Genomic DNA, 15178 nt, shown 5'->3' with positions numbered 1-15178 from the left:
TAAATTGTTGTAATTCTAGAAGTATATTGTAACAGATATTGTCCTTGAATCATTTTCAGTGTGTTATAATCTAATCTTTGGATATTGAGTAGTTATTCACTTGCATAGCTGTGATAAGTGAACGAGAATAGGATAGCTTGATTTGCTGATGTCTTTTAGTGTAACGCTTTAATTGCAATTAGATCGTCTGATAGATTGGTGTTACCTGCAGGAACAAAATTCTTATGTTTAGAATAACTTTGATTACTATGTACAATACCATAGAATGAATAAACATTCTTGTTTTCTTTACCTAAGTAAATTGCCTGATTTCTCAAACCAATGTACTGCTTGCTTAAATTAGAACCTGTATAAAAAAATTGAAGCGTGGAGGGAACTGGTTACGACTGCTAATTGAAGAAAGTAATTTAAGGGCTTGTTGATTGCTAGATTTCAAGATCGTGTGACAATCTGCATGTTAACTCTCTGACAAGAAGATTTCTCTTGTATAGGAATTAAGATGGCACAGCTTCAAAAAATAAATTTTTCTTAATTCTGAAAAGGAGTTAACTCCAGAATTGCAACCAAGGAAAATTGGTCCTAGCCTAAGGCATTCTCTTTGTTTGTAGGATTTGCACATGTGATCTATTGGAATGATAGGCCACTGAAGGAATAGGTTTTAGCTAAGATACAATACTAAGCAAAGGGATGAGAGATAATATCATAACAAGTGTATAACAAGATAGTAATCAAGATAATAAAACATAAAATAAATAAATATACACTCTAAGAGAAAGAAAAGATATAACAGTGGCTCAAGTTGCTTTGTTTCTTTGGGCTTGCGACAACAATATGAATATTACTGAAGAGTTCTTGGAAATGATTCCCATCCATGGAACCACTACAAGGGAAGACATTTTTGACGCCGCATGGGGAATTTTGGAAAAATACCAACTTCCTCTGAACAGGCTCGTAGCAATGACAACCGATGGTGCTCCAGTAATGACAGGCAAAAATAAAAGTTTTGTGTCAAGACTTGCAGCAAAGTTAAAGGAAATGTATCCAGACATTTCAAAACCGCAATCTTTCTACTGCATTATTCATCAGCAGGTCCTGTGCTCCAAAGTATTGGAAATGAGCAGTGTACTGAAGTCTGTGAACTTCCTCTGATCCAGAGGCCTCAATCACTACCAGTTTTCACAATTTTTAACTTATTATTATTATTATTCATGACACCCCCAAGGAGTCCGAAGACTCATTGCGGGAGGACACCCACTATACAACACTCCATCTCCACCACCACACCGAACCTCCACTACCAATCACCTAAATGAACGCCATCTACTGCCCACAACCACAACCACAGCTAATATTTTTGTCTGTAAATTGCGTGTGTTCAAAAGAGCTGATTTGTCTGTATGCAGGATGAAAAACCCGAGTTTCTGGGAGAAAAAACCCTGCTACCTTCGTATGAGATCGGCTAACTCACCTTCAATTGAAACAGTCCATATAAAGATTTCTCCCGTCATGATAAGAATCGAACTTAGGCCTTTTCTAATCGAGGGGCACAATATACCACCGTTCTTCCAATTGTGCTACAGAGCGCTTAACTAATTTCTAAAAGACTCGGAGAGCGAATTTGAAGGGCTACCTTATTACACAGATTCGTTGGTTATCTTGTCATAAGGTTCTAAAAACTTTTTTTTTTTACTTTTAGAGGAGATCAAATTGTTCCTAGAAATGAAAAATCAGGATGTTGCATTTCTTAATATCAGACATGGGTACAAGATCTAGCATTCTTAGCTGATATTACAGGACATTCAAATGATTTAAATGTCAAACTTCACGGGAAAGATCAGTTAATAACACACATGTATGATGCACTGGCAAGTTTTAGATGTTAGTTAGTTTTGTTTCAAAATCACATAAAAGAGAATATTCTAAATTACTTTCCTATGTGTGAACAGTTGAACAATAAGAATCAAAGTTATACCTTTTCTCAATATTGTCCCAAACTAGAAAAGATAAAAGAAAAATGTGATAGGCAATTCAAAGGTTTTAAGGAAAGAGAAGTTTTTTCGCTTTTTTACAGATCCTTTTTCCTTTATTTCGAAAAAGCTCCTATTTGTATGCAAATGGAACTTATTGATTTCCAAAATTATTCCATTCTAAAAGCGAAATACCAAGAAGTTGTGTACCAAAAATATACAATTATTTAGGTCAAAAATATCCAGAAATAAAAGTTTGCAGCAAATATTCTATGTTATTTTGGAAGCACCTATTTATGTGAACAATTATTCTCATGTACGAAAGGTAACAAAACAGTCCACAGATCAAGATTAACCGACGTCAACCTTTCTGTCATAATGAAGGTTGTATGCTCACAATCTTTGAGTCCAAATTTTGGCAGGCTGGTTAATAATAAATGTTCTCAAATGTCAGAAAAAAAATAAAATACTGAAATTAAATTACTATAATTACAGTAAAACCCCGAAGTTACGTGGTTGGTGGGACCAACAAAAAGCGCGTAAGTCGAATACGCATAAGTCGGGGTATAATTTTGCATGTAATTTATGTATACAAACATACAATTGGGACCAAAGGTTTACAAAAACACCTATATTTTTTAAGAAATATAATCATAATTGTAGTTTTTCGTACATAAAAAAAAGAAAGTTATTTCGATGTTGATGGTTTCATAAAATCTAATAGATTCGTCTGACGTCATGTCTTTTTCTTGTCCCGCAAAATTTCTTCATAGCAAGCTAATGATTTTTTTTATTCCTTGCCTTGTGGCTACAATTCATTCCTCATTAGAATCTATATCCTCCAAAATCTGTAAACCTTTCTTTTATGATTGTTCTTACTGTGGATTCCTGTAGATCGAACTTCTTTGCTAGCTCACAAATTTTCATTCCGCCTTCAAAATCCTTAATAATGTTGAGTTTTGTTTCCAAAGTCAATGTTTTTCTTTTCTTGCTAGCTGTAGAAGAATCAGACTTGCTTCTTTTGGATGACATTATTATTTTTTATGTGATAAAATTTTTATCAAGAACATAACATTAAACAATCACAAGGTTTGTAGACTATAAAAATCGTCTATGAATGGAGACTGCGCGCAACATGTCAGTGCTGGTTCACAGGTCATCAGTGCTAGTTGTGAGGCATGAAGCGGGACGGGAATACGTACATATAAGAAACCGCGTAACTCCGGATTCACGTAAGTCGGGGTATGCCTGTATATTATGCAAGTATGAATGTGTGTATATATATATATATATATATATTAACCCAAAAATATTATAATTTTCCCAAAAAATATTTTTGGTAACATTTAAAAAATTCCCCAAAATATAGACCCCCCCCTCAAAAAAAAAAAAAAATATATATATATATATATATAAGTATCTTATTTCAACACAAACACAAACAATTTCAAACTAACAGGAACTAACTGTAAATTTTTATGATGGTTATTAATGAGAGTTTATACTTTTTTTTAGAATGTATAAATATATAAATATTTGATTTATTCAAATAAAATTTAATTTCGGTTTAATTTGGATTAAATGCTATCAATTGTAAATATTGATATAATAAAAATATTCTTTATATTATTATTTTTTTTGAGTTTGTCATAATCATTATACTATTATTTTATGTCTTGTAATGACTTAGAATAAATAAAATTTTTATTAATAATTTTCCAATTTATTTATACTCATTTTTTCACTTCCCTTCGATTCCAATTAGTGCAGGTTTTTTCCATCAAAAGGTTTTTGAGGCCCACTTGAGATTCAGTTTTATAGCAAATGGCCTGTGGTCCAATTGAATTTAACACTCCTGGTCTAAAGTAACGCAACCTACAGCACTTATATTCCAATATAAAATTCACTCCTGAAATATAACAACACAAAAAAATTACCATTCCTTGATATCCTTGTCGAAGTAAAAAAATGAAAAAAAAAAGGTTACCCTTTTCTGCATACAGAAAACCTACCACAACAGGAAGATTTTTAAATGCAGCGTCACACCACCATCCATTGCAAAAGATAGGCATAATTAAAACTTTACGAGGCAGGGCATACACCATATCAAGCATGCCAATTAAAAGGAATGAAGAACTGCACTACCTCAGACAGAACCTCACACCTAATGGTTTTGAACTCAAAACAATCAGAAAAATTCTGATTGTTTTGAGTTCATATCTCCTGTAACTCCCTTAAACAAGATTTCAAGAATACGATCACGTTGCCTTATGTCAAGAATATCACAGACAAAGTGGCTGCTTGCTCTACAACTAGCAATGTTCAACACACATACAGCATTTGTATTCCGGTTTATTAATTATATGTTACAGTTGTGAAGTTATCAAAAACATATAATGTGTAATTAATTGTTAATAGGCTTTTGTTGTATAAAACTTTTAGGTACCAGTACCCCTGATGATGTAATTTGTCCGACTTATGAAACTTGTCGGGTTTTAAATGCTTATTTTTATTAAATTCTTTAATTACATAATAATGTGGTATCAATACAGAAAACTTCCCACAAGACATGTTTGATTCTAATCATGATGAGAGGAACTTTCATATGGACATTTTTCAACTGAAGGTGAGTTAACCAATCTTATATGAAGGGAGAAGAATTTTTCGCCTGGAAACTGGTTTCCATCCCACATGTAACCAAATCAGCTAGAGAACACACACACTGATTACAGACAAAAAAAAAACACTATTACAGAACAGTAGATGGTGTTCGGAGATTATGAATAGTGGCACTGTGCAGAGATATAGGATTGAGTCGTGTGGACAGTGGGTTGTGTGGGGCTCCCTTGAGATGAGTCCTTGGACTCATTGCAAGGGAGCCACGTAATAATAATTAAAATAATAATTTTGTAAAACTTTATTTTTAATAAAGTTTCATAACCTGCACTATGAGATACTCAATCAAGTTTTAGCAATATACTGTAGACATATAATCTTGATTTGTCTACTGTTGCCTCTTCAAATGTTAGGCATGAAATGTGGCAAATTTGAAGATCCTAAATACTAGTTTCATTTTAAATTCCATTCAAGTACTGCAGAATTATTACCATCAATTCAAATAATTTTTCTATTAAAGATGATTCAACTTGCTTTTTTTGTCCATCTGCAAATGGTTTAATGATACTAAAATGAAGATAGCTTGATCAATTTAAGGATTCGAATATCAGATTTCCATCAAAGAGTTCAAAAATAAAACAACTTATATAAGTACACACAAAAAATTTAATAGGTGTTTTTATCTTTATAATAGGACACCAGAATTATCACCTTGCTGAATATTTTAAACATTGCAGCCCTTCTTGTCAATGGTAAGGCTGATTTCTTCTGAGGAACCTATAACACAAAATTTATTCTTTGAACAGGTCAATAAGAATGATGGTACTCTCTTATTATAAAGACAAAAAATCTCCATAAAGAAGCATGATTTTTATGATCCAAACTCAAAACAATGCCATAATGTATAATATACATAGATGGGTGATATGATAAACAAGCAAGAAATACTGAACTTTTTGATTCTCCTGCGCAAACATTCACTTGCAACTGCATGGAAACTACAAAAATGACATGCATGCATACTATTATTCAACTCTCACTATGACAGACAATGTTTGTCATCCCCATATCATCAATGATCTAAAGGAAATCCATTTTAGCAAGCTCTCTACAACAAACTGTGATCCCCTATAAGTTTGCAATAGTGAGAGCCCTAAGTTCTGGCAATGGATTTCCTAAGTGAAAATTACTATTTCTATGAACTAAAATGAGATAAAGTGAATCGCTTCCTGCATAAAAATACAAATTCCAGAGAGACCCTGTTACTTCTGAAAGCATGCCTTTAGTAATCTGCATTTCTTCTGTAAATATTTTCAACTTCTGCATCACACCACATCCTGAAATGTTAACAATGGATTTCAGTTAAAGTCAAGAAGGGCTGAAATCATTCAATCAATTACTACCTTATTTCATCAACTGTCTCTTTTATTTTCCCTTATTACAGATGTGCATGTGCACACAAGCACACACAAAGAAGCTATAAAGGAAGGAATTACAAAAGTACCTAAAATCAATGGAATGAAATATGCACAGCATATGATACCATTACAAATTAAGAGTAGAGGATATGCTTAGATAGCCGGCAGGAGTTCTATATATCCATGCAAGTACTAATAAAAGCATATCTTCAATTAGTTAGCAGAGTATAGCATTTTACACAATTTAAAATAATTAAGTCCTGGAACTTAGTGATCACAATTATATATAAATTTAAAAAAATTAAATATTTAACTCTAATGCAAAGCAAAATCCAGAAAACAACTATGTACAGTTACCTTTTGCTTACATAAGGGTTCTTTAGCTGATGCTAGAAAAAGAAGAATAAATTACAAATATTGTGAATGCAACGTCAAAAAAATAAAGAAAATTTGTATATGAAACCTTTCATATATAAAGTTCATAGCAGTGTTTCATAAATAGTCACATTAAGTTATATTTCTGAACAGCACATCATAATCAGAAACTCTGTAATTATAACAAAAATTGGTTAACCAAAACATCTGAAAAGATAAAAAAAAATTTTTTTAAAAAAGCTGCAGAATAAAACATCTTCTTCATCTATGATTTCTTATGCTTTTAAGCATAGAGATTTTGCCAAAGAGATTTCCATGCCATCCTGTCCACGGTTTGTTGTTTTGCTTCTTTCCAGTTAATTCCCTTCTTTTCCAATTTTCCTTTAATTTCGTTTTGTCAACCTTTCCTGGGTCTGCCTATGTTTCTTTTTCCTATTTTCTGACTTTTGTATACAGTTTTTGCTATTCTTCCTTCTTCCATTCGATTAAGATGTCCAAACCATCTCATTTGGGCTTGTGTTATGAATTGATTCAGAGGTGCAACTTGAAGGCTGATTCTTATGGTTTGATTTCTTATTCGGTCTAGTCTTGTTTTTTGTGCCACTTTCCTGAGATATTTCATTTCAATTGTTTGTAGTTTATTTGTGTTTCCTGTTGTTAAACACCAAGACTCACAACTGTATGTTAATGTTGGTAGAAACACTGAACGGTACACTGCCATTTTGGTATTCTGGGTGACTTCTTTCTTATCTAGGAGTCGGCCTTTCATTACATAATAGCTTTGTTTCCCCCTCTTATCCTGTTGTTAATTTCTGTGTCTAGTCTACCATCTTCTTGTATATACGATCCCAAGTATTTAAAGGAGTGGACTTGTTCCAGTTGATAATTCTCTATTTTTATTACGTGTTTTTGTTGGTTTCTAGATATGATCATTGTTTTAGTTTTATTTATATTTATGGTTATATTGCTTTTCTTTGTTTCTTCATACCAAATGTTGATATTATACTGCAGATCTTCAGGTGTATTTGCTAGAATCTCTACATCATCTGCAAAAGCCATGTGTGAAATCCTGGTTTCTTTCAGTTTCCTGTATCTTAGATGGAACTTTTTTGTTTGGCATAACTTTAAAATTTCATCCACTACTATGATGAAGAGAAGAGGGCTGAGGATACAGCCTTGTCTCACTCCTACATTTGTTTCAAATTCTTTTGATCTATTATTACAGGTTCTTACATAATTTCTGTTACTTTTGTAGAGACTTTGTATGGCTGCTATTAAGTTATCCTGTATCTTGTTTTTCTTTAATGTTTGCCATATTAAGTATCTGGGAACTCGGTCAAAGGCCTTTTCAAAATCATAAAACATGAATGTAGTTCTTTTCCATATTCCAATGTTTTCTCTGATATTTATCTAAGACTGAAGATAAGATCCTGCGTGCTCCTATTTTTTCGAAAGTCATATTGCATTTCATCCAGTGTATTCTCTATTTGATTCCTAAGCCTCGCTTCTAAAATACGGGCGTATAATTTTTCTGGAATGCTTAAAAGCGAAATTCCTCTATGATTTTCACATTTGTGGTTGTCTCTTTGTCTCTTTTCTTAAATATAGGGATTATTATGGCTACTTCCCAGTCTTTGGGAATAATTTTCTTTTTCCATACAACATTGAATAGGTATAAAAGAAATTTTACACCTATTTTACACCTGGTGTTATTTGGTCATGGCCTGCTGATTTGCCCAGTTTTATTTTATTTATTGCTGCTAACAGTTCATTTGCATGAATTTTTTCACTCTGATCTTCTATTTTGCTTGTGTGTCTTGCTCTTAGGGTTCTATTTTTTCCATGTCCTGCATCTTCCAATAATTCTTGAAAGTACTGTTTCCATCTTTCCATGATGTCTTCAGAATTTGTGAGTAACTTTCCATCCTTATTTTTGATAAACTTTATGGGGCATTCTTTCTCTGACCTCATTCTTCTTAAAACATTATAGAAGAGTTTTTGGTTTCCTTTAAAATTTTGTTCTAAAGTATGTCTGAAGTCTTCCCAGCATTTTCTTATCTCTTCTTTCACTAAGGTTTTAACTTTATTTCTTTGGTTGTTGTATTTAGTTCTCTATCAACCTGCAGCTTTGATGTTATATATCTCTTCCATAATTGCTTTTTCTTTTTAATTTCTTCTTTTAGTTCTTCAGTCCACCAGGGTGTTTTATGTTTCTTCTGTTTATTATTTAATGATACACCACAAATTTCTTTGCTTGTTTCTAGAAGAAGTGTTTTGAACCTGTACCATAGGTTTTCTACATCTTGGTCTTCATATATCTCTTTTTCTACTTCTTTCATCTTCTCTTCTATTTTCTATTATACTCAATGGCTGTTTTTTTTTATAGATGGGTACTATCAGAGCTCTACTTCAATCATCTGGGATTAAACTCTCTGACCAAGCCTCCTGAATCATTCAGTGCAGCCCATGTAAAACATTCATACCTTCATATTTGAACATTTCTGATAAAATATCAGCTGCCTTTCCACATTTCTGATTTTTGATGGCGTTTTCTACTTCAAGTAATGAGATGTATGTATTCCTATTGAGTGTTTTCTACTGCATTGCTTATTTTATTTAACAATCTTTCAAAGTAATTACTCCAGATATCATTATCTTCAATTTTTATGTCACCTTTACATCCCTGATTCCTTTTACAAAAATACAATGTGTTTTCCCTCCATTTCTATGCTTTTCAATAACCTCCAGAATATTTTGCCATCTTCCTGATATTTTTTTTCTATGTTCTTTACTGAAGTTTTCACATTACTTTTTTTAGCTAGTTTTACAGTGCTTCACTTTCTTACATTTTTCTCTGCAGATCACAATCTGACGATTCTCTGAAGACTTACTTGACAGGAACTTTTGATATGTGTTCTTCTTTTCCTTGTCTGCCTCTTTAATTTCCTGAGTCTATTATGGAGTTCTGTTTCCTCACTAACAGCATACTTTGTGTCTTGTCCTTGCCTTCTAAATTTCAAAACCTTGCATTTTGCAACATTAAACTAGTATTCCCACTCATTTACGCATTCATATATAGTCAGTTAAGATCCTTCTGTAAGACCACAACATCTGCTTGATTCCTCATTATTCTCCCCAACTTTGTATCATCAGAAAGAGTTAAACCTGTCCCAGTATCATTAATATATAAATAATCAAGCAGATGTGGCCTTATATGAACTTGTGATGTGATAGTTTATTAAAGTCTTTGTGAAATCCAAGTTTACCACTGTGTATTTTACCTCCCTTGCAAATGCATTCGTCATCATGTGGTGCATAAGTAAATTGGTAAAACATAACCCTTTAACCATAACAGAACACTGCTATTATCAGCACAGTTCTGTTTCTAGCTCTAATGCCTTAACCATGACTCAGCTGACCTTTAGTTTATAGCATCAGTCTTTTATCCTCTTTCCATTTCTTTGCTGGTCTGGTTACACAAGTGGTTTGCATATCTGCTCTCCAACCAAGAGGCTGCAAGTTCAAATCAGGCCATGGATGTTTGTGATTGTCCTACTAACTGGGTGCATTGCAAACATACCACTTCTTCTAGCAGAAGGCTTCATCTCCAAAAACCCTATGAGGTATGGAAGTGACCATACAGCATTCAGTGACGTCATATGTGAATAACTAACTGAGACTTTCCATGCCGTGCAAAATTGTTGTTAAACAGGTATGCAAAGACTACCTGTAACTCCATAGAACATTCCACTCATCTTAATTGAATCAAGTTCTATTGTTTTATTGAAAAGTTTACTTAATTCCTATATACCTCCTACTTGCTCATCATTACTCAATCCTCTCCTTGCTGATGCTTCTCTTTCTATCACATTCATGAGGATAAAATAATTCAAATTGTTCATTGAGTACCTTTGACTATATCCTCTGCAGTAGTTACCAATCTACCATTTTCATCTATTGTCTTCTTATCATAATCTTTCTTTCTCCTACTTGCCATATGCTGTAATAACTCTCTGGGTTTTTTCCTAATTTGATTGGCTAATTTCTGTCCATATTGCACTTTACTATCTTTACCAACAAAGCTGTCTTCCTAGCTTGCTCTGTGCACTGCTCGTGCAACAGATTATTACCATTATTCATCTTATACTGCATTCATAGTGCATTCTTTCACCAGATTGCATCTGAACACATGCAGAACTTGCTGCTGTTAAATGCTACTTGGGCACTAATACTGTTCATCTCCCTTCTGCTTAACTTTTCATTCCATGCTGTAGCATGGAATGAAATAATTATCAGCCTTGTAGTTCCAAACATATCCTTTCTTCACACAAGTGTTCATATGTCGGGCCACCACCCAGGTGGCATTCTTGTGGTTACTCTCACCAAATGGAAGGAGATGAGACACCCTTTTGCTGTCACATATTCTGATGATAAGATCAGATATAAGACTCAATTCTTGTGTGCCTTTAGTTACATACTGCCTGAGGCAGTTTTCTTAAAGGATTCAAAAATTTTCCTTATTCCCAGATGTCATCCCTTCATTCCATTCTTATTTTATCATAATTAAAATCATCCATAATGATCACCTTGTTTACTAACCAGGTCTACTCATGCATTTCTTTGTCATCATCCTTCACATGTTCTGTCTTATAGAAACATAATGAAGTATCTCTTTCTATCATACTTCATCTAACACTATATGGCATCAAAATAATGCCTGTTTCTCCCTTTGAATTACTATTTGCTTGAGCACAATTCCTATACTCTCACCAACCGCACTCCTCTTGAAAAAATCATAACCATTAATTTCTGTTCTCATCAGGAGATATCATCTTGTTCACTATATATCACATATTCTAACAGTTTTTTTTTTGTTTGTTTTGTTTTTTGGCAAATGAAAATCTGAAGCTTAATATGAGTGTTTTTCACAGTTATGGACAGCTATTTTCTCTGTTAGAAAGTCTCATGTTATTGAATGGATGTGACTTGACATTTATGACTGCATGCGAGCTGAAGATCTATAACCAACAATTGAATCTATCTGTAGATTTGTTTTTGTGAAATGCTGTAATTTTATTTATTTTTTTATGTAGCTCCCACACATGAAAAGTTTTTAATATACCTAGTGCATTCATACTGTGGGTGAGCTAAGGATTTTTTTTTCTACTTTTAATTATATATATATATATATATACACACACTAGGGGGCTCCCCCCCCCCTCCCGGGTTCATACTGAAGAGAAGGACGAGGATATTAGGAAAGAACGTGACATTGTCAGCATCCAGAAATGCGTTAGCAGAGCTAATCTCAGGTGGTATGGTCACTTAAACAGAATGGGCGATGAAAGATTAGCAAAACAAGTGTTCTCTGCCAGGTTGGCAGGAAAATGACCCAGATGAAGATCCATTGAGGGTACATGGCAGGAATTTGATGATGATAAGGACAATTCAGAATCAGAGCTTCCCTTCCCCTATTACATATGCCCACTACTCAGTAAGAAATGTACTGTGGCTAAGAAACGGAACAGAAATATTCTGGTCACCATACTAGTACCACTGGAACCCTTCTGCAGACCATGGGAAGAGGCTTACTAAAACACTGATGAACCTTACAGGCAAGCCCACAGGTTACTGATCCTGGCCAAGTCATCAAATTCTGTCTCTATCTTGTTGAAGAAGAGGAGGCCAAAGCAGCTCATGCAGACCACCATGACCCTTTTTCAGGATGTTCAGTAGTAGTGAAGCATGGCAAACACAACAAACAGTGCCTCATGTGCATGGGGGGGGGGGGGGCTGTGACAACTTCAGTTTTCTTAAGTTACTGTTTCCATGTCACATTCTATAAAAACAAGTTTTGCAAACATGTTTAACAATTTCAAAGAAACCAATTATTTTCTAGATAGCAAATCCTGTTATATGCAGAAATTCTGAAAAAAATTCCAGTTTTGTCAACAAAAGAACAGCACATCCTAATTCAGTACAAACTATCTACGTTCACAGACTGGTTAGCATATCTGCTCTCCAACCAACAGCTACAGATTCGAATCCAACTGTGGGCATAAGTGTTTGCGACTATCTTTAGGTGGGAGATGAATTTCATTGTCTTCTGCGAGACCACAACCCTGCTTATTGGAGTCCTGAAGTGCTTCAAAAAGTTCCATATTTCGTTCCTAGAGCAAAGTTTCCAGAATGTGGAAAAAATAAAATAAAATTGAAACTAGATTAATAAAAAAAAAAATCCTTAGCCAACCCACGGCTCAAATGTACTATTATATGTTTGCAAATAAACTTTCATGAGTGAGACCCACATAAAATATACATCCAGTGATAATAAAAAAAACAACCTCTTCTGGTCTGGCCCAAGAGCAGTTTCAAGAAAGGAACATCTACAGTATTCTATCATAGAGGATGTTAGCTTCACATCAGCTGCCCTAATATCTCATAATGCACAGCATTTACTTTTGATATATTGCTATGTATTATGGGAAGGGCTACTACTGATTTCAACCTTTACTGAGGTCTCATTGATGGGAGCTATACCCAAGAAAATGTGAGGTTAAATCAGTGCCAGTTATATATTTTCCAATTAGAAAAAGTGTATTATTATTATTGATATACTCTGGATCAGAAATAGTTATAAATAGAAGTTTTTCCACTTGGTGGAAAAAACTTCAACTAGAGTATTCAATTTATTCTATGAATAATGTTATCTTTATGAAAACTCCCTAAGATTTATATCTATTTTAAAAAAAGGTGTGTACAACATCTGGTATTCTAATTCATCTTCATCAGGGTGCTCTTAATAGTACCCTCATGAAGATCAATCACTAGGAAAAAAAAAAAAATCACATCAAGTAACGCACGCCACTAGATGAATGAAAAGTTAGGTAGGTTTTTCGGTCACACAACACAGCCAAGAAAAACAGTCTACCAAAGCAACATGGTGCTTTCTTCTCTGAATGAAGGCTAGTCAGGTGTTGAGAGTTCCTAACCTCAATAATATGATTATAAAACATTTCTGAGCAGTAGTTATTGATCATTTAAAAATTAAGACTATTTAAGTCTACTTGGAACTTGAAATTAAACACCAACTTGAAAATGTCATTTTCAAGTTAGTGTTATATTTAAATATCATTATGAAAAAAAGCATATAACACTGTAATGAAATGTTGACCTATTTCTAAATACTGTTAATAAACACTACATTTTTATATAATCTGTATTAATGGCATGCAATATACATGGCATCACAATTGTGGCTGAAAATATAAATGTTTTATAAAATGATATGTTTGTTTTTATTGTAAAAAAATACTCCATTATATTATGCACTGCAGTGATCATTTTATCTGTATAAGGACAGCATGTGAAACATTATATAAAACTCTTACCTGTTGGCTTTTCATCTTTTACTGTTTGATCTGTAGGCTTGATAACTGCCATAACATCATTTACAGTAGAACCTACAACCATAACTTTGGCACCTTTCACTAATCCAATATCTCTTAATGACTTGTCATCCTTTGCAAGTCCTTATTAAAATAATAAAAATATTTTCATTAATATAAATTTAACTTATTATTACAAGGATCAATAAAAGAAAAAAAAGTCTCCCAAATTGTAAATATATTTTAAAATCTTAAATAAAGTTATATCATTTACATTAAAAGTTATTTCATATTATCATTCAGTTATATCATTAGCAAAAAAATTATATCATTAATCTCTATCAATTATATTTCATGTACGATATGATACAGTAGATGCTTAGTAAAGCAAATACTCAGAGAAATAAGCAATACCTTTTTCTCTCTCAAGTAAATCTTTAGGCTATTTGATTATAGAGATTTGTCACCCTTCTTAGGAAATGATTAAATATGGGCTACCTTTCCTTTAGTGTTACACAGTGATAGCATTCATTTTACTAATATTGTGGATTGTGGAGACTACAACCATGCATGTGTTAAGAATAATTACTTAAATTTCCCAATGTTTAGGAAAATCAGATCATGACCTTAATTCATATTAAGGTCATCATCTGAAATATACACGCATATATATATACAAAGATAAGTTATATTACACATTTCAAACAATAAGCCAAAATGACAAGGATTTGATCAACCATTATTCCACTGGCATGACTTTGAGTGAAAAAAAAAAAAAAAAAAAAAAAAAAAAAAAAAAAAATGCATGAAAGCTATATTCTATTCATAGCACCATCAAAAATCAAATTCATATAGATCGTTTGATGACGATGGTGTTATAAATAGAATATAGCTTTGATGTAGTTTTTTTTTTTTCACTAAAAGTCAGGCCAGTAGAATATCAGTTGATCAAATCATTGTCACTTTGGCTTACTTGTCTGAAATCTAATATAGCTTGTCTTTGTGTATGTGTGTGTGCGTACTCCAGATGATGACCCTTAATATGAAAGGTGAAACGTCGGGAAATTAAAGTAATTATTCCTAACATGGTTGTAGTTTCCATAATTTTACTGATATAAATATGGCTAATTTCCAGGCTATAAGACAAACAAAAGAGAATAAAAAAACATACACAAGGCAACTCCTGAGCATAACAGAAAAAAATGCAATCAGAACTAGAGACTTTCTAGTATCCAATGTGGTCAAGATTTTTCTGATTTCTTTCTGATAAAAAAAAAAAAAAAAAAATCAAAGAGGATTCTGAATGCTGTGCATTTGAACTGAGAGGAAGCCATTTACCAAATTCATCAGTGTAGGAAATTGGAGGAACACTAAGAAGCCAGATTTCTTACTTTTCTTCCAAATTCAATTTTTT

At 33.1% G+C, this 15178-nt stretch overlaps 1 protein-coding gene across 2 annotated transcripts in view; it reads right to left on the bottom strand.

Annotated features, from left to right (window-relative positions):
* Window positions 1–15178, bottom strand: part of LOC150096497 (ubiquitin domain-containing protein UBFD1-like) — a 205522-nt gene that overhangs the window by 81291 nt on the left and 109053 nt on the right. For both annotated transcript variants that reach the window (XM_090408183.1, XM_090408182.1), the window contains exons 5-6: window positions 13768–13908; window positions 6359–6390 (exon numbers count right to left, since the gene is read on the bottom strand). In XM_090408183.1, the coding sequence (XP_090264309.1) occupies window positions 6359–6390; window positions 13768–13908 (173 nt within the window). The remainder of the gene's footprint in view (window positions 1–6358; window positions 6391–13767; window positions 13909–15178) is intronic.

This window comes from Typopeltis vanoorti, chromosome 18 (assembly GCF_054136105.1).
Source record: "Typopeltis vanoorti isolate ZY-2024b chromosome 18, IOZ_Tvanoo_1.0, whole genome shotgun sequence".
In the NCBI taxonomy this organism is placed as follows: Eukaryota; Metazoa; Arthropoda; class Arachnida; order Uropygi; family Thelyphonidae; genus Typopeltis; species Typopeltis vanoorti.
This window is presented reverse-complemented; position numbering and strand designations above follow the sequence as displayed.